Source organism: Vanellus vanellus (genome assembly GCF_965231255.1).
Source record: "Vanellus vanellus genome assembly, chromosome: 2".
NCBI lineage: Eukaryota > Metazoa > Chordata > Aves > Charadriiformes > Charadriidae > Vanellus > Vanellus vanellus.
In genome coordinates this window covers 9,613,248-9,638,851 of record NC_138906.1, presented here as the reverse complement: position 1 = coordinate 9,638,851, position 25,604 = coordinate 9,613,248, and the positions used below count along the sequence as shown (strand labels likewise).

Sequence of the window (25,604 nt, the reverse complement as noted above, 5' to 3'; positions counted from 1 at the left end):
AGTTTGTCCTATTGGTTGTGGGAGAGATCAACTTTCTGTTATGGGACAGCTTCTTGGGATCTGCCTCTCCATGCTCTAGCCCTGCCCTCAAAAAAGTTATTTGGGATTTTTTGTCTTCGAATAAAATCTTTACTTTTTTTTTTTTTCCAGGAAAAATATGAATGTGCTTGTAAACGGGACAGCATTAAAATTGTGACACCAGACTGGGTACTGGATTCTATAGCTGATAAGGCTAAAAAAGAAGAGACTCCTTATCATCCTCGTTTAATTATATACGAGGAGGAAGAAGAAGAGGAAGAGGAAGAGGAGGAGGAAGCAGAAAATGAAGAACAAGATTCTCAAAATGAAGCTAGTACTGATGAAAAATTATCAAGCCCAGCGTCTTCTCGAGAAGGATCACCTTTGGGTGATCAAGTTTTTTCACCAAAATCTACTACTGCTGACAAGGCAAAAGGGGAACTGATGTTTGATGATTCTTCAGATTCCTCCCCAGAAAAGCAAGAAAGGAATTTGAATTGGACACCAGCTGAAGTCCCACACGCATCTACAGCAAAGCGTAGGTTGCCTCAAGGGAAAGACTCTGGGTTAATTAATTTATGTGCCAATGTCCCACCAGTGCCAGGTAATATTTTGCCACCAGATTTGAGAGGCAATCTAATGGCTTCGGTACAAGGTGCCCAAAGTTCTGATCGACAGGAAATGATGGCTACGTGGAGTCCAGCCGTGCGGACATTAAGGAATATTACTAATAGTGCTGATATTCAGCAAATTAATAGACCATCAAATGTAGCACATGTAAGTGTTGGATTTTTAATTTATAAGATATTGGACTTTTTCTTAGGAACTATCATATCAAAGAACTTCAGTTTCCTTTTATTGTTCTTTAAATCTACAAAAGATTAAAAGTTCTCCATGTTACTTAGAAGTTGTGGTCAAATTAGTAACCTCCTCGTAATAAGTAACTTCATTCCTAGCAGGTTCACAGAAGTAACAATGCATTTGGAAAAAATCTTTGGAAGGGTAAAGCTGTGTTTAACTACTGTGTGGTTTAGAGTTTCAGTATTGATTTCTTGGTAAGAGCAAAAAAAATAATCATTAATTTAGAATTATTTGGCTAGTTGAGGAAACCTGATTTCATACCCTTCAAACTTTTTATTCAGTGCAAGGAATTATTTGTGCTATAAACACATAAAACTGTGAAATGGATTGTTCTCACAGTAGGTTCAGTTCTATACTTCGTTGTTCTGCTGGGCATCATTAAGTTGTTATATAGTGTAGTCAGGATTATGATGCAGAAGTCCTAACTCACAAGTTCTTATGCCACTTGTATAGTTGAAATAATTGCAGCTTTTGTATTGAATTTATTTTTAGAAGAAAATAAAAAGCAAGTGAGCATGCACTGAAATAACGGGCAGCATTGAAATTCTAAGACGTACATGGGAAGGGAATAGTAGGTGCTGGTAAATGTTAGACGTTTCTTTTACTTAAATAATTGTACTGGTGCATTTATTTGGATGTTCATCTGAAGGTAAAACTTTCAAAGGTGCCTGAATAATATAGAAGCTTACAGCTAGTACTTAAACACGAAAAGTGGAGTCACTCAGAAATGTTGGTTCTTAGTTGTCTATGTGACTGCTGAGTATGAAATGGAAATACAGGCTTCCTTTTAAAACTGAGTCTTAGATTCCTTTTCTCAGTGCCTTGAATTGTTTAAGGACTGAGCAGAATCTCCAAAGTCCTGGCCGGTTGGCCAGTGCTGGTAAGTTGGCTGATGCTTTCATGTCTGAACGCCACATCTACAACCCATTGTACTTATCAAATGCTCTTTAGTGGTGTCCCTGTGGAAGTATTTTTCTGTAAGTAATATTTGTAGGGCTGTAGGGCAGTTGATGGTATCGTGCTTCAGCTAGAAAGTCTGTTAGACTAGGGACTTGGCTATGGTGTGCAAGGACTCTTCTCAACTACTGAATCAGGCTGCTGTGTAGATTGCCGTGCTAGTTCCAGCACGTGGAAAAAAGCTTTGCATCTTAGAGTCGTGAATCTGCTTCCTAGAGGAAGGAATAACAATTCTACCTTTTTCCTTGTAACTTCCCTCTGGCTAGGTTAAATTGTACTTTGTATCCAGCTTGGGTACCAGTCTTGGGTGGATTCCATGTCTTGGTGCACAATCTTGGAAAGTTAATGTTTCATTTGAACCTAAGATTTCTGCCAAATGGCAAGATCTGTAATAATAAGGCATTTTGCAGATACTAAGTTACTTTCTGAACAGAGCCCTAGGATACTTTTGAAAGTTTTATCCCTTTATTTTTAAATATGTGTCCTGAAGCTTCTGTAATTTTGACTTTTGGGACTTTTTGTGGGGAGCAGCATGAAGATCTCTCCTCATACGGAGCCACGGAAACATTCTTTTTGTGTATGTTATTTTTAGTTATTGAATGTTTATACTGTGGTGCTGTCTAGATGTTAGGGATGGGTGATGCATTGATAATCCTGGTTGTAAGTGTATGCTATACCAACAACATCAAAATTACTTTGATGAAACCTGAGTTGTTTTGAAGTGCATTGTAAAAAACACTTGAGCCACCTCTAATGAAGATGGACCTCTCATTGCAAGGATACGGTTATTTGGCTTTGTGTTTTAGTGATGTGCTTTGATTCCCCTCTCTCACACACATCACTAAAGTTTACACTGCATGTGATGAAATAATGTGGGTGAAGGAAACAAGCTTTGCAGGATTCACCAAAGCTGATTTAATGTTTAAAAGACTATGAATGGTGAGTCTAGAGTTTCCTATTGTTCCTTCTAATTTTTAATAGGCAGTTTATATTAAAATATTTTAATAACTATGTAAAAGTCATCCTAATCTATTCAGAATTGGCCTGATTTTCCCTTTTCTGGTGCTTTAAAAGCTCTCTTGCAAACTTGTGTCTGCTTAGTGTGAAATGATTTTTCTATTAACTGAGTTATAAATCTAAAAATAAAATTAAACTCTATATTACTTCAGCACTCTGTATAAACCTAAAATCTATTACTCTGAAGTATGAGTTGGTTATTTTTTTTTCCCAAAGGAACTATTAGTGCTCAGCAGATCAATGTCTTTCTTTGTATTTTGAGATACAGTTTAAAAAATAGACCTAGGTATTCCTGAATTGGTTCAAAAGAAAGCAAGGTTGTATTAAGTTCCCATGTTTCAAACAGCACTAATTAGTAGAGGCTTCATCAGCAATTTTTAAGTTAAAGAAAGTAAGACTGTGGAACTAAACTTTGAACTTAATGGCCCAACAGGATTGTAAAATGAATATTATAGTTGATTGAGTTGATCAATAGAATTATTAATATAGTGTTAATAGTCATAATTCATTGGAGATATCAATAATACCGGGATGGGTGTTAATCCTAAATTTTGCTAAGATGTGCATTGCCTTATATTAGGAGCCATGTGTAGCTCCATGCTTTTCTACATGTAAGTCCTGCCTTTTCATTTTGCTATTAACAGTTAAAAGATTTTTGTTTAGCTCACAATGTATTTAAGCATAGGGTTCTTTTCTTTTGAGAATTGTGTTTTCCCAGTAGTTCTTTAAATAATTTTAAAACTGAATGACAACAAAAAGGTCACAAAACTAATCTTTGTTTTCTAGATATTACAATCACTTTCAGCACCTACAAAAAGTTTAGAACAACAAGTAAATCATAGCCAACAGGGACATCCAAATGCGGTGCTGTTTAGTCAAGTGAAACTAACACCAGAGACACATTTATTGCAGCAGTCACATCAAGCACAGCAGCAACAGCACCATCCTCTTTTACACCTTCAACCTCAACAACTTATGCAGATACAACAGCAGCAGCAGCAACAACCCCAGATTTCCCAGCAGTCTTTCCAACAGCAACAGCCTCATCAGTTCTCGCAACAGCAGCAGCAAGTTCATCAGCAGCACCAGTTCGCACAACAGCAGCTTCAGTTTCCACAGCAGCAGTTACATGCGCAACAGCAGCTACACCGTCCTCAGCAACAGCTCCAATTCCAACAGCAGCATGCATTGCAACAGCAACTTCATCAGTTGCAACAGCAGCAGCTACAGCAGCAACAATTGCAGCAGCTACAGCAACAGAATCTGCAGCAGCAACAGCTACAACATCAGCAGCAGCAGATACAGCAGCAACAATTGCAGCAGCAGCACTTACAGCGATTACACCAACAGCATCAGCAACAGCAAATGCAGAACCAGGCAACACAACACCTAACTCAGACATCTCAAGCACTACAGCATCAAGTTGCACCCCAGCAGCCACAACACCACCAGCAGCAACAGCAACAACTGCAACAGCAGCCGCTTTTTGGGCACGATCCAGCAGCAGAGAGTTAGTAATTATTGCCTTCTGATCCTGGAAAAAGTGGCTAATGACGACATAATGTGGGTTAGAATGTCGAAAAATAATGCTGTGTTTACAGTATGGGATTGTAACAATTATAAATGCCATTCGTGCCTCAGGACCTGGTTTATTAATTTTTAGGCAAACAGATTTAAATTATAACTAAGGATGATCCAGAAATCTGAAAAGCGTAAGAGCACTGATGACATTCTCTTTTCAAATATATACTTTATGCCACTAGCATATAAATTACACTGTGAGAACAGTGTTAGTCTATGCATACCATATTTTTTTTTAATTTTTTTTTCCTTTGGAAGAGTGAAAGGGGGAAGCTTTCAAACAGCATAACAACTGGAAAGGCAGCTTAAATTTTGGAAATACTAGTATATTAATGAGGATTCAGTAGTAGATAGAAAGTTGTCATACCTTACTTTGAATTCTGTCCATGCTAGCAGAACTGAAAGCTTTTTGATTGTTTTGGCTATTCCTGGCTGATCTGTATAAAAGAATAAGTTGTCATATATTTTCCTTTTGGTGCCCCTTCCTTCTGCCCCTCTAGCACCCCTTCATCCAGGAAAACACCCACCCAGAACAAAAACAAACTGTGGGCTGAACTGTGCCTTTAGATGTGGCTGTCAGCTTTGAAATTTTGGATCCTGCTTTTTCCAAGACAGATTTACTTCAAAATTGAAATAAGTTTATGACCTGGTAGTAGGAAAGATTAGTGTAGCAAATATGTTCTGAGATGAACTCTTCAGACTTGTAAGTATTTAATTTTTTGTTCTTTTCTGTGCCAAACTATTCTAGTTCCAGAAGACTATTTCCTACTGGGCTGTGTCTTTGCAATTGCTGATTACCCAGAACAGATGTCTGACAAACAGCTGTTAGCGACCTGGAAACGGGTGAGATTCTGCTGTATTTTAAAAAAACTATCATAACATAATGTCACAGTAACTAAATTCTAAAAGAAATCATTGGAAGTATTTCAGCACTTTTCACTTTTCTTTAGGCATCCCCTTGTGCAATGTTTGTGTTACAACCTAAAAAAATTATTCAGCTGCAGCTGACCAGAAAAAGTAATAAAAATGCTGTAGATGTGAAGCCTGGTTGAATTAGGTCTTTAGTCAGAACATTGGCTAAATAAGTTACAGCCTTAACTATTTCCTGACTATTTATGCTTTTAATCAGGCAGCTGTAGTACAGCAAATGTAATATCGCATTGCTCTCTTTCTTTAATCTGATTGTATAAAAAGCCTTTTTTTGCATATAATTTTGGCATTTAGTAGCCTGTCAGGTATCCACCTGAGTGAATAAGATGGAGGAATAGAGTGTTTCTATTTTTTGCCAACTTCTATTTTTCAGAAAATTCTGATTGTATCCTTTCCTAAATGAGAGGACTTTGATGTTCTTCAGAAACTTCTGATGGATTTTATAGTTGAATTTTCCCTACAATTTTGCATAATCAAGTAAGCTGTTGACATTTTTAACAGCACTTGTGTTTATTGCTGAGATAGAATTGAATAGTTCATGAAAATTTGTTTAAGTTATATTGCAAAACTAAAGATACATGAGAAGGGTTATTTTTATTTATATCTGGGTTTTTTTAATTGATTCTAAAAAAATAGACCTTTTGTAGCTCAGTGAAAAGGTGCATATTTAATTTTGTTTTCTCCATTATTGTTTTTTAAAATGTTTTTAAGCTAGATAACAAACCTTTTTTTTGGGGGGGGTAATTCTTCAGTGAAATGGTGCTAACGGTGGCAGTGTCCTAAAGAGTAGACATTAATTTAAGACCGTTTATTTCTTAGGGTAATTTTAAAATAGTTATATATATATATATTAGAAGTTTTGGGTTTGTTCTCTTACCAGATCATTCAAGCACACGGTGGGACAGTGGACCCTACCCTTACAAGCAGGTGTACACATCTTCTTTGTGAAAGCCAAGTCAGTAACATGTATGCTCAGGTAAGCAAACTACTAATGTGTAATCATGCATGCTTTAATTTTATTACTGGAAAGGTAGGGCTTTTCAGTATGTACTTCATGCTTAGATTGTAAGTGTAAAATTAAAGTTTTTCGTGATTTGCTTTTTTATGATTTGTGGTGTATGGTACAACAAACTTTCATAACGCGTGTAGTAGATTTATCCCAGAGAACACTAAGGAAGATGCTATGAGAAGAGGGAACCTGAAAAAGTAGAGAAAAGCAAATGATTAAAATGGAAACTGTATTGTAGGAAAAGTTTACAACAAAATAAAGATGTATTCTGTTTTTTAAAAGCTGCTTGTGCATTCATAGGCTTTAAGAGAAAGGAAGAGATGTATTACAGCACACTGGCTGAACTCAATCTTGAAGAAGAAGAAAATGGTACCACCTCATCGAGCCCTTCATTTTCCAGTGGCATTTCCACCAGGAGGAAAGCCATGCTCTCAACACGTAAGAAGAAAAAGCTTGCTTATAACAAATGCTTGGTTCATTGCATGAGCAGTTAAAATATATCAAAATACACATTTCTTTTGTCTCTGAAGAAAAGCTTCTGTTAATCTTAAGGTCCTGTCTTGATGTGGTGCATACTACCGGGTGATTCAGAGTGCTTTGTAAGTCTTACTGAGTTCTGAGTGGTGAGGAGTAACACCTTTGTTTGTGAGTTATTCTCTTAGAAACTGAGGTGCAAAGATTATATGAGTTTTACATAGCAAGATGGCAGGAATTTAAGCTGCATAGTTTTTGACTAACAGCATGTCTAACAGTATATGCTTCCTTTACCATCAATCAATATTTTGAGGAGATTTTTTGAGGGTTTTTCTGGGACAATACCTAGTAAATGCCAGAAAAGGAAGCCTGTTCTGTTAATCAGAGAATAGGAGGTCACAGTTCCAGTAGCCTGTGCAATGAGGAGCGCTGGGGAAGTTGGATTTTGTGGGAATGAAACATAAACTTGCAGTTGAATTGGTTGCATCTTGAAATACAGTGTGCAACATAAAACAAGATGCCAAAGTATGTCTTGGCATTTGATTTCTTTGTGCCAGATGCAGGCATACAGGATGATGGCCTTGCTACTAGCCTGTTCTAAAAGGCATAAAAAGAAATACAGGTTTGGGGAAATTAGAATATAACCATATGCATGTGAACACAGTGGTTAGTAGTAAATGTAATATGTAATAAATGTCATTTATTATCAACAACAAAATTGCTGTTGCCTTTTCCTAAATAAAAGGAGAGAATGGCAAAAATGAAAACTTGGCAAGACTAGGGATAAGAATGGGAGAGGTGGAATTACAGTTCACCACCTATGATCAGCTGGCACAGTTTGTTCGGCTTCATGGCAGGGTAGAGCAGAGCGTTCAGGAGATTTTTAAAAGTAGAGGAGGGCAAGCGAGCATAAGCGTTTCTGTCTTCCTGAATATAAACAGCAGCGGAAGAAATCTACCTTGACTTTAGCAAGGCTTTTGACACTGTCTCCCATAACATCCTCATTAGGAAGCTGAGGAAGTACGGGCTAGATGAGGAGACAGTGAGGTGGATTGAGAGTTGGCTGCGGGACAGAACTCAGAGGGTTGTGATCAGCGGCACAAAGTCTAGTTGGAGGCCTGTAACCAGTGGTGTCCCCCAGGGGTCAATACTCGGTCCAATTTTGTTTAATATATTCATTAATGACCTGGATGAGGGGACAGAGTGTATCCTCAGCAAGTTTGCTGATGATACCAAACTGGGAGGGGTGGCTGACACCCCAGAGGGTCGCGCTGCCATCCAGCGTGACCTGGACAGACTGGAGAGCTGGGCAGAGAAGAACCTAATGAGGTTCAACAAAAGCAAGTGCAAGGTCCTGCACCTGGGGAGGAAGAATGCTAGGCACCAGTATAGGTTAGGGGCGGACCTGCTGGGAAGTAGCTCTGAGGAGAAGGATTTGGGGGTTGTGGTAGACAGTAAATTATCCATGGCCCAGCAATGTGCCCTTGTTGCCAAAAAGGCCAATGGAATCCTGGGCTGCACAGGGAAGAGTGTGGCCAGTAGGTCAAGGGAGGTCATTTTCCCCCTCTACTCTGCACTGGTGAGGCCACAACTGGAATACTGTGTCCAGTTTGGGGCTCCCCAGTTCAAGAGGGACAGGGATCTGCTGGAGCGAGTCCAGCGAAGGGCGACTAAGATGATTAAGGGCTTGGAGCATCTGCCTTATGAGGAAAGGCTGCGAGAGCTGGGACTCTTTAGCCTGGAGAAGAGAAGGCTGAGGAGAGACCTTACTATGGTGTACAGGTGTCTAAAGAGTGGGTTGAAGGAGGATGGAGCCAGGCTCATTTCAGTGGTTCCAAGTGACAGGACGAGGGCCAATGGGCACAAGTTAGAACACAGGAAGTTCCATTCAAATACACGGAAGGACTTCTTTACAGTTCGGGTGACAGAGCACTGGCACAGGCTGCCCAGGGAGGTGGTGGAGTCCCCTTCTCTGGAGATTTTCAAGACCCGCCTGGATGCAGTCCTGAGTGACGTGCTCTGGGCAATCCTGCTTTAGCAGGGGAGTTGGACTAGATGATCTCTAGAGGTCCCTTCCAACTCTGAAAACTCCATGATTCCATGAAATAGGCGAGATGTGCGAGTAAAAAATTAGCTGTGAGCTCTTTTACAGTAAAACTGTAGTCTTTGTAGCCTTTAAATGAGAAAAAGCTGACCAGCAACATGAAAATGATTCTTCCTGAGTCAGAACTAGTGCTGAAACCCTGAAATGTTTACGTATAAACAAATCACTTTTAAATTGTACTTTTTGTATCCTACAAGCCACGTTTTAGTGAAGTGCCTATATGCCATAATTGTGATAGTCTTTCACAGTAATGCAAAAAACTTGGTAACACAAAAATACTTTCAACAGGATTGTTTTATAAGTACCGTGTATGTGCAGTTATTTGTAACTGTCTCTTTCTGTCTGTAGATAATCTCTGTGACAGGATTTGTTGATACTGACAGAGATGACCTCAAACTAATGGCCTACCTAGCAGGTGCCAAATACACAGGCTATCTGTGTCGCAGCAATACAGTTCTCATCTGTAAAGAGTAAGTGGTTTATCTCTGCAGTACTGATGTTCTTGGTTGCCTGTTGCCAGTTAGTGCTTTTCTTAACGGGAGGTGCTAATTATATCTCATTATAAAAATGTTAATTCTAATCAATTCTGTGATTTGATCGCAATAAAATTAGTGATGTTGTTTCGTGAACTAAATTACTGCACACTGTTGCACGATAAGTTTGGCCTTCTGAAGACAGGCAAAAGAAAAGTCATTTCTAATTTCACTGTTTTACAATGTTTTATAAGTGATGCTGACTGTTACATCACCTATAAGTAAACATATGTTTTTGAAACAATTGTTTTAAAACCTTGTGGGTAGAAAATTAAGTTAAACCTGGGTCTAACTTGATTCCTTTTGGGGCAGAAATGCTCCCATAATTGACGACTTCTAGCAAATAAAGCAAAAGTATTTTTTCAGAGTATCTACTTTGTCACAGTTAAAATAGATAATAGGCTAACACAGAAATATTGGCATTTTAGGTTTATTATTAGAAATTGCTATTTTAACTATTTTATTGAAATGTAATTTTTTTCTTCTTCATCTCTGAACAATAAGGCCCAGTGGCTTGAAGTATGAGAAAGCTAAGGAGTGGAGAATACCATGTGTAAATGCACAATGGCTCTGTGACATACTGCTAGGAAATTTTGAAGCTTTACGGCAGATACAGCACAGTCGGTATACAGTGTTCAGTCTTCAGGATCCACTTTCTCCTAGTCAACATCTGGTTCTAAACCTTTTGGGTAAGAGTGTCAGTCCCAAAATCCTGTGTTCTGTGGCATTTATATATGTACCTGTTTAATCAATAGAAGTATGTGTCTTCTGTTATAAATAACTTTGCAATGGTTTCATTTTTGTTTTGTTCTTCGTTTCCTAGATGCTTGGAGAGTCCCATTAAAGGTATCACCAGAACTTCTAATGGTACGTTGAATTATTGTATGTGTACAGGTATTTTTGTGAGATTACTCTTTAGTGTTTGTAGTGTGTGAGCATATGTCTATGTGGTGTGAGCAACATGCCAGAGGGATGTACTCAGACCCGTACTGAACCTCCTGGCTTTACTTCCTGCTAGTGTTCTCTCTATTTTATTTTGAGAAATCTGAGAAATAATCTTTTGCAGAACTAAGAACCTGCACTATGATGTCAAAAGCAAGTTACTATTGAGACATCTTGGGCTAGTGCTTCACTCTTCAATTTTTACATTAGATCTTTAGAAAGGGCTTAATACTTTTTGAGTCGGTACCTAACACTGTCTGAAAATCAGGCCACGTAAGGATTTTTAAGGCAGAGCACCAAAAATTGGTAAGAATTGTGTTTGAATATTGACTAAATAGATAATGTAAATTAAGGGTGGAACTACTTTTATCATCTCTTTGAAATATTCTAAGAACTAAAACCACGGGCATGTATACCTACTGTATAATTTAAAAATATAGCTTGCTTTTAAAAGGTAGTTGATAACCCTGGAAATGACAGCAGTGTAAATTAACAACAGTAAGGATATGAAGAATGTACCTTACAAAAGATAAAAAACATTTAGGTTTTGTCATGTAGTGAGTACTGTGAAACATGCAAAACATGAGACAGGTGTAAGATCTGAGGTGGAAACTGCAACTTATCTTCTGAACGGTTTCCTTGTTCTGAATCTGTATAAAACTGTTTCAGTTTTTGTGTTGTAAATTCTCTTCCCATTTCAGATTTGTACTTGGTAACTGTTTTCACAGTGTCTATCTTGATGTAGGTAAACCTCAATTTGAGCTAGTGAGCTTTCAGTTCATTTGCACAGCAGATGACTGTCAGATAACATTTGATATTGCACAAAAATGTTTTGCCATACCTCTTGTATTCTGGATCACTTCTTATCTCAGTTGTTTTGTGTACTGTTCGGGAAAGAGAAGCTTAGTAACCGTCATAACTTAATTTGCGCTAATACTTTAAATGGGGTCTTGGTGCTATTTGTTGTTTTAATTTCTTTGGGCTTTTGAATAGTCACTACTGTATTCCTGGACATAAGTTTGAAACGTTCTTCGATGAACTTGTTTTGTGGGTCCGTAGGAAACTAACTTTTAGGCAATTAACTGCCTTTAAAAATTTGTGCACTTCATATTTTCCTGAAGAAGGATGTGTGGCAAAATAGTGGTAAAATAAAAAATCCTTGAAGAGATTCAGTATGCACTATTCATATTTAGAATGGCTTTTAACTAACTCAGTTTTGGGTTTGTTACCCACTACCTTTTGTGTCCCCACTGCAGTTGAACTCGTCTTAAAATTGGGCATGTGCCACCTTCGTGTGACTCAGTCAGACCAGGTGTTGGTCCATGTTTTGTCTTTTGTAGCAAATCGAGAGACCTAGGGGTCAGAAAGCCTCTCTTCCTGTATTTACTACATGGGGACCTTTCTTGCCCATGTGAAACGAGTATCTTGTAATCTAGATTGAAAGGGACTCCTGGAGGTAGTCTTGTCCGATTCCTCTCAGGATGCCCACATATGAAGATATGATTTGGTAATCAAAAGTGCTGGACATGTGCAAGTGTCAGACAAGATACTTCACTGCCCTCACAATAGGCATTTCTATTTGTCTTGGGATTTAAAGTATGGGGTTGTCTTTTGAGGACAGCTCTCTATCAGCTGGTGTTGATGCCATCTACCTTTTGCATTTTCATAGTTGAAATATCTATGAAAAAGTGAGCGCGTGTGCTTTTCTTTCCAGTTGCTCTTACTCTAGTGATTGTCTAGCATAAAAACACATGTCCCTGAGAGCAGGGAACAAAACCCCGTGGCCTGTTCCTCCCAAAGGACCGTCCTCACAGTGCCGCTGGAATAATGCTGCCTGTCTTTCTGGTCATGTGCCTCTAGCATTCCTCATTAAATTTCAGGTGTAGATTTGAAGGTTAAAAAGGAATAGTTATTAAAGGCTCCTGCAAGCGAGAGCTGTGGTTTCAAGTTACTCAGGCCAAGGAGAGCCTAGAAGCTGCATTTCTCTGCTCCTGGGCAAATGCTCTAGTGGCTGATCTGGTACTGGGGAGGCGGCAGTGTCTATCCCATGAGTACCTGAGCATCCACTGGAGCTTCTGTTTACGTAGTTAGGGAACTTGAGTGCTTAAGACGAAGGTTCCAATATTTTCTGTTGATGTTTAAGCACATGGAAGAATATTGTAGTCTTCATGTATTTAACAAATGAACAGGTTTTTCAGTCTTTTTCTCATTTAATTCTTTGGGCTTTCCATTGATGATTATCAGAAGGAAAAAAGTCCCACAGTATTTTATTTGGAATACACTTAAATGGTTACGTAGCTTTGTGGAGAAGCCTTGGTTAACGCACAGCTTTGCTCTTGAGTCAGTTCTGTAAGCAATAGGTGCACCAGTAGTGTGTCTTTTTCATTTGTGTTTTATTTTCTTTAATATAGCCTCAGAATATCGGTGTACAGTTTTCCTCTTTCAGAAGCTGGTTTCCTTGCTCAATTCAGATATAAACATGTGGATGCTCTAATTTCAGGGTGTGAGGTTGCCTTTGAAACCAAAGCAAAATGAATCCAGTCTTCAGCCATCTTCCAAAAGAGCAAGGTAAGAATAGTGTGCAATCAGTGCTAGTAGTCCTTAATTTACTTTTCACAGAAGTGTCAGCTGGCCATCAGTCTGGTTCCATCCTGTGCCCTGCTGATTGAAGTAACTATCAATGGTTTTTGCATATTGCCAGCTACTCAACTGGTAAGAATAAAATCATAACTAGAGAGTGAATTAGCAAGAGAATTGGGGAGAACAGAAGCAGGAGAAAATTTCCTGTTCTCAGCATAGCAATTTTTTCTTCAGAAGATTGATCCTGGCTAATCCTCATTCATCAGAGTACTTCCATTGGTAAAAGTTGCAAGTGCAAGAGTGTGCTTGTCTAGTTTTAAAATAATAATACTAATAAAACTTTGGGCCCAAACTTCACATTCTGGTGTATTTCATGTATTTTGTAGGATTGAAGACCTACCACCACCTACTAAAAAACTCACCCCAGAATTGACACCAATGGTGCTCTTCACAGGATTTGAACCTATGCAAGTTCAACAGTACATTAAGGTGATTTTCATGCTTATCTCTTGTCAGCTACATTGAAACATCTGTTGGCTTTTTTCTTGATGTTGAATTTTTGCTATCTAAGACTTGATTAGGATACATCTAGTGGGTACTTAATTGGGGCTGAGCTTAGACTGTAGATTTATGTGAAATTAGTTTTATTCGGTGTCTGTTCTGCTTTAGTTAACTACTTCATGCTTCTGTGCTACTTTCTTCTTTCCATGTGATTATTTTAAAAGCAAGAAGGCCCCTTCCACATTTGTTTTTAAATCGGCAAACTTCATGATCAGATTTCGGTGAGAAAAGTAGTGATGGTTGTACTGGATGAGACTCTTCTAATCTACTTGCTTTCTGTAATGCCAAATACTTCAAAGAAAGCTGATGACAAAGCCTACGGCAAAGTGAGATAATAAGTTCCCATGGAGATTTTGTTCTGTTGCCTAATAATGCCGTCCCAAAACTTGAATCTAAATCACTTATTCTTTTAACGATGTAAAAATCCAATCACTCCTTGAATCTTAATAACTACTAAATATTTGTTCCAAAATAACTTTTCATTTATGTTATATCACATGTTAGCTCAGGTTTGTGGCACAGGGTTTTCTTAACTGCTGACCTCAGTCGTGCATGGAAGGTCTGGCCACTGATGCCTACTCCAGCTAATCAAAAGTAAATGAGGCGTTGTCAGCATGCTCAAAAATATCTAATATCAACTTTATTATACCTAAACTTGTTTTTAAAGTAGTAAAAACTTTGGAGTTTTTCCCTTGCAGTTGAAGACAGGTATTAAATATTTTGGAACTTAAAATATTTTTAGGTATATCACATAAAGTTCCAGTGTCAGCTCCTCATTTTCTGTCATGTTGGCACTGGCCTAATTATATGGAGAATCTGTTTTGGTAACAGCTATGGCTCACAAATACAAAATTGAACTTCAGCCTCAAGGCTTGTGAAGTTGAATCTAAACTTGGCAGAGATATCATCAAGACCCTTCTGAGTTTGGATACCCAGATGAGGCTGGATACTTCCTATCTTCTTGAGATGGAGGGGTAGTCTTTTCTGGTATGCCCAAAGGGTTCCATGAACATAAAAATGGAAATCTTACAAGATCTGCACTCATAGATATACAGTGTTTGAGGTGAATGTATATTAACTATGGAAATAACAGCCTTTGCCTTTCATAGGTGTAAAAGTGTACTGTTCACAATATGTTTATACGTACCCTGAAGGAAATAAATAGTAGATTCAGTGTCATTGAGTAATACTTTTCTGTATCGTCTTTATGCAAACCATCAAAGTAAGCCGGCATGGTAAAGAAAAGCTTAAAACATAGTCCCTCTCTATCCTACTTGTTCATTATTATCAGAGCAGTACAGAGATGCCAGAGATCTTTCAGGGATTCTTAGAATTCAGGAGGCATTCTCGCTTGGGTGACTCCTGGTGACTGTTGTAATAAAATCACCCCAGTATGTTAAATATTTATACTTAAAGATATTGGTGTTTTTTTTTTATTTTTTTGCACAAAATGCTTGTCATAGAAAATCAGAAATCCATGGTGCATAGATACTGAAGCTGTCCAAATATTTTTTAATTCTTTAAATTTTTGTGAGAGGAAGCACTCTATTTGTAACTAACGCCTATGGTAATTTGATATGCCTCACCAGATGATTAGTTGTATTACTAATCCCTTCAGATAATGACTTTTATCTTAACTGGCAAGTTAGCAACTGTGAAGACTTAGTTTGGGTTTGGTAGTTTAAACCAAGGAAAATGGAATAGTTACTAAGTATCATCAAAAATACATCTGGAACTACTGTATTTAAAGAATACATGTTTTTCTTGAGATGCTTTTCTCTTCAAAGAACAAAATAGCAAAATTAAGTTTACTGTAGCTACAGAGTATATTACAGCTTCCATAGAAAAGAGCGAAATCATTAAATTTTCTGCTTACTTGAATTTAATAGCATGTTTCACTTAAAGATTTTAATTTGTATCTTATAGTTACTTCCTTGCTAAAAAAAGCCAAAAACAAACCCCAAACCAAAAAACCCTACAGAAGCAGAATGTAGCTTTCAGTCTTGCCGGATGAAATTTATGGCTGGAAATACCTGGATATTCAATGCTGTAAATTCTGTCCTTTAATCATCTTTAGTAAAGGAATGACTGTAATACAGAATTCTCCTATATTTATTGTCTCATTAGAAACTTAGTTTTATTTGATGGTGATTTTATGATTAATTTTTTTCCTCCAGTTTTTAAAGGACTATTCCATTCTGATTTGTATTTTGTACAACTTTCAGAAACTATATATCCTTGGAGGTGAAGTAGCAGAATCTGCCCAGAAATGTACCCATCTAATTGCCAGTAAAGTCACCCGAACTGTCAAGTTCCTGACAGCGATTTCTGTAGTCAAGCACATAGTAACTCCAGAGTGGTTGGAAGAGTGTTTCAAATGCCAGAAGTTTGTTGGTAAGTTAAACTAGTATGAACTTATATACTAAGCTTAAGGTTTGCTGATTTAAGTATGCGAAGAAGGCATGCATATTTAAATACACTTGATTGCTTTGACTTCTAACTTTAGTCTCTCTTGCCAGTTTTCTAAAAAGTTCAGTTTTGGAAGCAGAGATTTTAGGTCTACAGCAAATCTGACTGGCATAGTTCATAACTCGTTATGTTTAAACAGTTATACTAGCAGCTAGTTTATATTTCACTTGAGGTAGAAGGTTATGTCAGTATCATTCTATATAATGCTGTCATAAGAAGAAATGATGTATTTTTTTATTAAGTTCTCTTTCAGCCGAACATTTTGTTTAGTTTTCGTTTGATTTAATACAGTTTATTTCCATTAAATGAAGTAAAAAATACTTTAAAAGTTGGCTTTAGAGTGATTAAATAGTTGGATCTTGTTAAGCGTTGTATTTCTTTCTCGTGTAGCCATTGCAGATTTGGGTACATTACTTTCTAAACCCCAAATGCTTTTTTTGTTTTCAATAATTTTTCTAAAATATTAGTTGTAAAGAACTAAGCCACTCTTGGAAATACATACAAAAATGCATTAAATAATTAAATTTAATTAGTCTAGTACCATAACTGTATTGGAATATATCAACTTTGTGTTTGCACTGCTTTTCTGTTGACAGCCAAAAAGAAAAAAAATAGATGGTTTGAGTCTACTTGACAAGGATGTTGGATCTGAAGAAATCTTAGAAGTCTGATTATTTGTTTTATGATTGTTTTATGCTTTTTATATAATTTGCTTGAAAGGAACAAACATGGCTGCCTAACCATCACAAAGACTTAAATCTATGGGTAATTAACCAATAAACCAGCAAACATTTTTCTAAATCTGGAGAAGGTGACTTGCTTGGTTCAGCGTCAGTGACCTAAGAAATCAATCCATTTGAAAGCTGTTAGAAGATAAAGAAGGTCTGGGTATATAGAAGGATGACCGTTTTCATCTAGGACATGAAGTACTGTACTTGTCTACTGAAATTTAGTCAATTTGTAGCTAATGGGCTGCCTTCACTTTTGTATCTAGTACAATGATGGAAAACATGGCAATTGTTTAGAGAAATCGTCCTACTGGTTTTCTTTGTCTTATGGAAGAGTGTTAATACCATTTCTTACAGGTTGTTAGAGTTATCCTTGGAAAGACCAATTTGTTCTCCATATAAATTCTTTTTTTTGTTTAAACTTAAGTGTTTTGAATTAAATGTGGTTTGGAAATGTGTTTGACATAGCTTTTTGTGGAAAGATAAGACTGAAACTCTGTCCCTAATAAAAAAAATTTAAAAAAAAAAAAAAAAGGAAAGAAAAATCAGCTGAATAATAAGACAAGGGAAATAGATGGAAAGTTTGTTCTGTTAAGGCTGCGTGAAGAGTTAAAGACAGTTTCTGGGCTCCCATTGGTTGTCACAGTGATTTGAACTTAAATGTAATCTTTCTTCTCCTCTGTTTGTAGAGAATCAACAAATAAAAGTTTGCAAGTTCCTCCAATAAGTTAGAAAAATGGACTTTATAGGACAGTGGTTGTTGCTAGATACACAAGTGATGATGATTAAGGGCTTGGAGCATCTCCCTTATGAGGAAAGGCTGCGAGAGCTGGGATTCTTTAGCCTGGAGAAGAGAAGGCTGAGGGGAGACCTTATTATGGCGTACAAGTATCTAAAGGGTGGGTTGAAGGAGGATGGAGCCAGGCTCTTTTCAGTGGTTCCAAGTGACAGGACGAGGGGCAATGGGCACAAGTTAGAACACAGGAAGTTCCGTTCAAATACACGGAAACACTTCTTTACGGTGAGGGTGACAGAGCACTGGCACAGGCTGCCCAGGGAGGTGGTGGAGTCCCCTTCTCTGGAGATCTTCAAGACCCGCCTGGATGCAGTCCTGAGTGATGTGCTCTGGGCAATCCTGCTTTGGCAGGGGAGTTGGACTAGATGATCTCTAGAGGTCCCTTCCAACTCTGAAAATTCTGTGATTCTGTGTAGAACACACACACAATTTTGTTCTCCAAATAATCATGGGTCATCCTTGTAAGATGCCTAATAAACGGCAGTATTATAATCATGTTAAAATTAGTGAGTGTTTACCATTTACATTTTCTGATCGTATTAGATCCTGGGTTACGTGGATGTTTTTGTCTTTCATGCATTACATCATCAGTCTTTTTTTTTTTTTTTCAGATGAGCAGAACTTTGTGCTCAGAGACGCTGAAGCTGAGGTGCTATTCTGCTTTAGTTTAGAGGAGTCTCTAAAGAGAGCACAGGTAGCTCCACTGTTCAAGGTATGCACTTTAAAAGAACATTTAAATACTTGGGGCTTTTAAACCTAATTATTTCAGCATTGGGACTACAGCTTTTGTAGTTGAGGACAATAAAACAGACTAGCATTTAACATGAAGTGTTTGTTTTAAATTTTGCTTTTTATTTTATGCGTATTTCCTGCCTAAGCATTGTTGGGATGGATCTAAGCCCTCTTGAGTGACTGGATCCTGCAGATGTGAACAAAACATGCTTGGTATATGCTCAGTATACTTAACAGTATTTGTTCCCTTACAAAATTGAAAACATTGCTCTATTATTTGTAAAATGCCACTTACAGAAGGGACTTTTTTTTTTTTTAATACCAGTGACAGCACTTGCCCATAAAAATGGGGGTCTGAGAGTGACTTTGCACTTCAGCCTCAGGGATATCCTTGAAGACTGCAGTCACCACCGGGCTGTTAGCTGGGATGGTGCAAGATGGTTTTGATGCTTCCAGTTAAAATTACGTTACAGTGCAGGGAGGTATCTGAAGATCCACGTTGCTAGAGGTTATTCAGTGTAGCTGAATTTGAGGCTTTTTCTTGAGGCAAAACACTTAACAAGGGTATTTTTACAACTTGTAATGAATAAGAATCTCTGTCTTTTATTGTCTGAATGATTTCACTCAGTTTTCCATTCTAAATAGCAGGGTTGGTGGGGTTTTTTTATTCCTAGCTGGTAAACAGAGATAATCTAGTTTGTGATCTGATCACCTGTATCAGTCTCAGTCAATCAGTAGGATAATTTTTTTTCAGAAAGTAATACATTAATTAAAAGCTGAAAGTTCTTTTGCAACACTTGAGATGTCCCTGTGCTTGAAGAAGCAAGGAACGCTGTTAGTCCTATATATATTTTGGGGTGGTGTTTTTTGAACCATAGTTTAAACCATGGTCATTTGAACATTTCCTGGTTGCTATTCTAAAGGTGTCAAATTGGCACACCTAAGCTGTTCAAATTTATCAAAATTGTGGGTTTACCCCTCCAGGGAAAACAGATCAGTGGTAATTAAGAACAACTCAACAGCTGATAAATTTGTTGCCTTAAGCTGTGGTATCTAACACCAGCTCATAAAACCTGCCCCATAATTGTGTAAGAGAATAGTCACATGATAATAAAACGATGTCTTGCAGAAAACAGTTAACAAAACAATGCTTTTACTTATTCTTTCTCTTCTCTTTCTAGGGAAAATATTTTTACATTACACCTGGAATTTGTCCAAGTCTTTCCACCATGAAAGCTATTGTGGAATGTGCGGGAGGAAAAGTATTATCTAAACAACCTTCATTTCGAAAACTCATGGAGCATAAGCAGAATAAAGTGTGTACAGTGTTGCTTTCTAAACTGTATCGGTAATATCTTACTGTGCTATTCTGAGCTTACAATTAGTTTCTTTTGTTTAGAGTTTGCCGGAGATAATCTTGATTTCCTGTGAGAATGATCTTCACTTATGTCGAGAATATTTCGCAAGAGCCATAGGTATGTGTAACCTATGAATGTAATTTGAACAGTACAGCTGTTTTGATTTTTTTTTATTATTTTACAAGTAGAAGCTTTCATGTAATAATAGAGGAATATGTGGTCTGTCCTGCAAATCACAGAGAAATCTGAGCTAGCTGTTTGCTGAGTATTTCTAATGTAGGTATTTTATAGCCAGGTCAGCATAAATCTCTGGAAGGGTAGGCTTGAACTTGAGGCTTCTGTCCTGCCTGAGGTAAGATTACTGTCTCAGTATTCATCAAGTTAGTTAAAGATTTGGGGATTTTCATTTTATCTATTTTGACTTCAGCGTAGAACCCCAAGACATGCCGTACTGTAAATAAACGAGGACATGCATTGGAAGTCTAGTGAAGTGTGTGATCTAACAGTAGGGCCCTGGTAGTGGTGGGACAATATTCCCTTATGCCTTTGTGTGAAGAGCAGAAAGGTACAGAATGGCCCCTCCTGACAGACATGCAGAATGGGGCAGAATGTCTTTGTAGGGTGTAAAACGTGTGCATGTTTTTGATATTTCCAGATGTCCACAATGCTGAGTTTGTCCTGACTGGAGTACTTACTCAAACACTGGATTATGAATCATATCCTTTTTGTGTAAAGGCTGTCTGCTGCTTAGGGAAGTGTCGTTTACTAGAAGGTTTTCTTAATTGAAAACTAATTATTTATAATGTTTTAGGATGTCTAAAGTTTACTTGATAGGAGGATATAGCACCCAGAAACCTAGCTTAAATTCAAAGGGGAATTACTTTTTGATAGGAAATACATAAGCGGAGGTGGGAGGCAGGGTTGTCAGAAAGTAACAATAATAGGATGTTAAACAATAGGAAAAAAAACACATCACTACAGAAAATATTTGTCATGAATTACTTGCATAGCTTTTTACTGAAGATGATAAACCCCGTTTAATAAATGCAGTGTAGGGACCAGTAAGGGTTCTATGTCTTTATGTATGCTTTTTATAAAAGTTCTATTTTGCAGTCATTTCTTAAAGTTGTTCTTTCTTAACAAACATACATATAAATTTACTTGATGGATAGTAAAATGCCTTACTGCTTCGGAATCCTTGGAGCATTAAATCTAGCTGTTCAGCCATTGTACAAAGCAACTAAAACTTCCTGTGGATGCTGTTTTCCAGCTGTTTTCCTAGGGATGATGAGCAGTTTAAAGCAGGAAAGCAAAAATAAACTGCATCTTTTTTAGGATGTGTAATTTTATTATGCTGAAACATAATTTACTATGTTTTGTATTATACTACCATTTTAAGAGCCCACTTTAGCTATCATGATTAGCCCGTTTTTAAACATTTTAACGTAAATGATGGTACTTCAGCCAAAAGTGTAATTTGGATGTAAAAATAAAAGGGCTTGCTATCTATTAAATTATGGATGTTGAAGATGAAAATGTTTTGTACTTTATTTTTATTTCTTATACTCTATTTTCTTTTATATTGATATTTTGCCCACATTTTAAATAAATGTACTTTTAAATGTTTTACTCTATATTTTAGTGGTGGTTCATTTTTTTGAATACTGTGCAACAGTGGCACTCTGGTAAGAGTAAATTACTCAAATCTTTTTTCAAGCAATGTAAAATTGTTTTAAGCTTATTTTACCAGGTATGTTTTAATATATTGAATCCCAGTGCTTTAAAGGGAAATCGTTGTAAGTGTATATGTGTTTTTACTGCAACAAAGAAATAGCTTGAAGGAAGGAGAAACTATAAACCCACCTATTATGCTGTTGTGATAACTTTTGTTTGTATAGTGAGTTTTACCAAATAAATATTAAAAACCAGACTCCCAAATCTATATTCAGTTGTATTTACTAATAGACGCACAGTTCTAATAATCTGACTTTGCCAATTTTATCAGTTTAGATTCTATTAGATGTAAAAGTTACCCTAAAAGCATTTACTCTTTGATTAGCAAGCCATTAAACTCTGGCTGTGGATTGCAGATATCCACTTGTCTGTATGTCATCAAGTGTATTACAGCACCTTGTGAACCATTTGCAGAACAACTGAAAATACAAGATAAAAAATACTTCAAACAATAGCTTATCATGCTATTTTTTTTCAAATATTTTGTATTTCTACACAGAACCATTTTACAGCGAAGCTTTTGCAAATACAGTATCGTTAAACAGAGGTAAGCTGCTATTTTTAGCTTATGCAAAGCTTTGCAGATAAATCATTAATTTCAAATCTCTCTTTTGTGCTATGTCTTAAAAGGTAAATCCACCTGATACTTGACCACTGTTTCTGTTGCCTTTCTTCCCATGCCTCAGTTCAACAAAGTGCTTAAGCGAATGTCAAATTAAAGCTGTAAGAACACAGTGGGAGTAAATTTCAAGATGAGTGAAGTCCCACAGAGGTCAGTACTGTGCCTGTTGCCTGTTATTGCTGGCTCCGGCTTCCTCAGCTATCCTGATTTATTCCTGTATTTGGTGTTTCTGTTGTAATCAGTTAGGGGCTACATGATGATAACAGGAATGGTATAATTTCCATCAGTGTGACTTTCAGTAAGGTGACAAAGTGTAGTAAATGAGAATGTTATACTTTGGCTCAAGATGGTTTTAAGTGCATTGGAGGTTAAAAAGGTACAGTACAGGGTGGAAGAAAATGGTACATTTCCCCAAATGCCATTTACTTGTAACAGCAGTGACGTGCTTTTTCTTAGGGTGATATTCAGCTGTCCATAATACAGTTACCTCTTCATTATGAGACAGATTAAGAAAAAGTCTTTAACAAGACTGAAGTTTGGAAGCTGATGACATGGTTTTATGCTTTAACTTTTAAAAATAGTAAAAAAAGGAGGAGGGAATGCAGTGGGATTTAATTGTTGGCTGATCAGTTGTTGTTCAAATGACTTAAATTGTTCAGACATGTAGACCTACCTGGCAAGTCTGGTCTCCCTATACTGTCAATGGAGGGAGAGAATATCTCTAAAACCTGACTTAGTTAAAGGCCCCTGCAGAGAGTGCATCTTTTAACAGTTTAGCAAACAAGTCTAGTTATGCACATCCTTTAGGATACAGAAAATAGTTGAGATGAATCCCACAAAAAGTACACCCTTTTTTTTTCCCTTTCAAGTACACTTCAGAATGTGTAATGCTGAAATTACCTAAATCTGTGTTAATCTCTGTAAGGCTTGAGACTTCCTTCATTATACTAGTTACTAAGTTGCAGAAAGTTTTGGATGCCTTTTCCTTTAAAACAAATATTAGCTGTTGTAGCTTTTGGACTTTGGAAATGTTGTGATATGCAAAACTTGTTACCTTGAATAAATACTTTCTACCTGTCATGCATTCATCTTCTATATGCCTTACAAATGATGAATTGCCATATCAAATGTAAATGCTGGTTTCAAAAAGAGGTACACACGCATAATGAGTCAGTGGCACTGTTTAACTGTGCATGAAATCAAACACCAGGCATAGGGATTTGCAGGACTGGGTTCTAGAAGTTAACAGGACCTGCTAAAACAGCTTTTTGCAGAATGAAACTTAGCACGGAGGGAGGAGAAGCAAAGAGAAACCGGGTTTGAATGTGTTAGCAGGTTCTGCCTCAGCAACATAACCTGCTAGACTCGATAATGCATTTATGCCTCAATAAGAGTTCTCACCTTTTTTAGGATTAACTTCTTCCACATTTTCCACAACGAAGCAGCACTGAGGATATATAACACCTTTGCCAAAGACTGCTGGAGTTAAGAGACATGGGAATGCAATAGCATCTGAAAGGTAAACTTCCGTATGAAACTATCCAAAATGCTGTCAGATACTGCATAGAGAAGCTTGAAGAAAACCAAATGCAATCATGGAACAAATGAACCCCGTGGGAAACGTGAGTGGTAATGCATCTGTTTCATCATCAGTGGAGACAGTATGTTTATTTAGCCAACATACAAGTATGACTGATTTGATTAACCTTTCAATTAGAGTAAAAAACAGAACCTGCCAAGAAATAGTCTTTCAAGAACCACAGGAGCTGTCCAGAGCCAACTGGCTTGCACAGATGTTACTGTGCCTGTGATTAGTGATAGAGAAAGGATTTGATGAAGTATGCTGATACTAGATTGCTGTTACAAACATGCTTTTCCTTTAGTGGAAGGTTATAATACTGAAGTGTCTATTTGATCTTGTCTCCTGTACTTGGGAAAAAATAAATACCTTTCATGTTTAGTTGCTTGCAGAAGCATTAGGTCCATAATATAAGCTTATGTTCTTTGTAGAAAATCTGTCCTGATATGGCAGTTACTTAGAGATAAATATAGAACATGTCTGTGATAGCGGAGACATTCCATCAGTTAGGGATCTGCTGGAAGTCAGGGAGACATGGTCTCCACTCATTATCCTGCAGCGTGCTTTGCCCTGAGTCATAAAGTAGAACTGTAGGAATTGTAGAAGTGCAGCTGGAAGAGACCTGTGGAGGTCCAGTCAGGTTTTCAGAATCTCGAAGATGGAGATGCCACAGCCTCTTGCTACCCTCAAGGTAACAAATGAACCATCCTCATGTCTAATCAGAATGTCCATTGTTCCACAAGTGGCTATTGACTCTGATTTCACACCCTTGCACCTCCAAGAAGAGTCTGGCTCTTGTATCCTTTCTACTTTCCTAGTAGGTACTTGTAAACAGCAGTAAGACCTTCTGCTCTTAAGGCTGAGCACACTCAGCTCTCAGCCTTTCCTTGTGCATTGGGTTCTTAACACTCCCTCATCATCTTGACGGTCTTTTGCTGGACTTGATCCACTAGATCATTGTCTTACTGTATGGGAGAGCCCAAAGCTGTGAAAAGAGAAAAAAGTGCTGTGCACCTTGGCCTTTTTCATGTCTTTCATCACTAGGTCCCTTGCCATGTTGAGCAGCAGACTTTCCTTTTTCTTTCTTTTCCTTTTCACCACTGATGTATTTACAGAAGCCTTTCATGCTGCCTTTCACATCTTTTGCTAGTTTCAACTCAGGTTGAACTACTCCCGAATAAAAAATCAACTGCGCTGTTTAAGATGTGTAAAACATCTGAGTGGAGCAGATAAGCACCAGAACAGATGCGTTTAGGAAGGTTGTGCAACTTTAATCTTTACGCAGCTCTACAATTAAAAATTCATCAAACATTTTCTAAGCGCAGTTTAGTTAGTTTGTCCTACCTCAAGGCAAAAGGGTAGACGAGAAGACAGCTCTGTTGGTGTTTGCATATTTTACATCTAAATAGTGTGATGCCTTAAAAGGTGCTAGGAGATTACATAGACAAATACATGTTAGGTAGGAGTTATCTTTTTTATGGACAGAAATTATGATTTGGAGAGAAATTTGCACTGGGAATGTGAAGCAGGGAATAAAACTCAGGTTAGCTAAATTCAAAGTTAACATCTTGACAGCCAGTCAAAGCCTGCTCCCTTTCCCCTTTCTTCTGCTGGTCCTATGCTGCTCGCAGCCAGAATAAAGAAATACCAAAGCAGCAGAGCCAAGGAACAGCAACAGAAAAAAGAGAGCACACACCAATGAAACAAGTAGAGACAGGCTGACCCCTCCAGAGAACAAACTTTTACAAATGACTCCAGGGTTTAATAGGGGTAAGTTTTCCTAGAATTTCTATGGAATAGCAGTAATGAATAGAACAAAATGTTTGTAAGGAAGTTTCAGATGTGTTTCACTTTACCTGCAGGGCTGTGAGATTGAGAGAGGCTGTCTCCAAAATTATTCCTTTTTCATTCTGCAAATTCTGCAGGAAGCACTGTAGGCTAGAGGTGCCTCCTTCTTGTTGCTTTCTAAATATTCAGAGTCTGTGCTAGTATTTAAGAAAAAGTACTTTCTAGCTGTTA

At 37.5% G+C, this 25,604-nt stretch overlaps 1 protein-coding gene across 1 annotated transcript in view; it reads left to right on the top strand.

Moving 5' to 3' along the window:
• PAXIP1 (PAX interacting protein 1) overlaps window positions 1-20,436 on the top strand; it is a gene marked incomplete at both ends in the record, with an annotated part of 35,319 nt that extends 14,883 nt beyond the window's left edge. The window contains 15 exons of the mRNA XM_082479031.1: window positions 151-795; window positions 3,640-4,363; window positions 5,183-5,277; window positions 6,245-6,340; window positions 6,674-6,811; window positions 9,300-9,421; window positions 9,989-10,173; window positions 10,308-10,351; window positions 12,927-12,994; window positions 13,393-13,495; window positions 15,793-15,961; window positions 18,172-18,272; window positions 19,474-19,608; window positions 19,692-19,767; window positions 20,306-20,436. Coding sequence (XP_082335157.1) covers window positions 151-795; window positions 3,640-4,363; window positions 5,183-5,277; window positions 6,245-6,340; window positions 6,674-6,811; window positions 9,300-9,421; window positions 9,989-10,173; window positions 10,308-10,351; window positions 12,927-12,994; window positions 13,393-13,495; window positions 15,793-15,961; window positions 18,172-18,272; window positions 19,474-19,608; window positions 19,692-19,767; window positions 20,306-20,436 — 2,832 coding nt within the window. The remainder of the gene's footprint in view (window positions 1-150; window positions 796-3,639; window positions 4,364-5,182; window positions 5,278-6,244; window positions 6,341-6,673; window positions 6,812-9,299; window positions 9,422-9,988; window positions 10,174-10,307; window positions 10,352-12,926; window positions 12,995-13,392; window positions 13,496-15,792; window positions 15,962-18,171; window positions 18,273-19,473; window positions 19,609-19,691; window positions 19,768-20,305) is intronic.
• Between the last annotated feature and the right edge of the window lie 5,168 nt (window positions 20,437-25,604).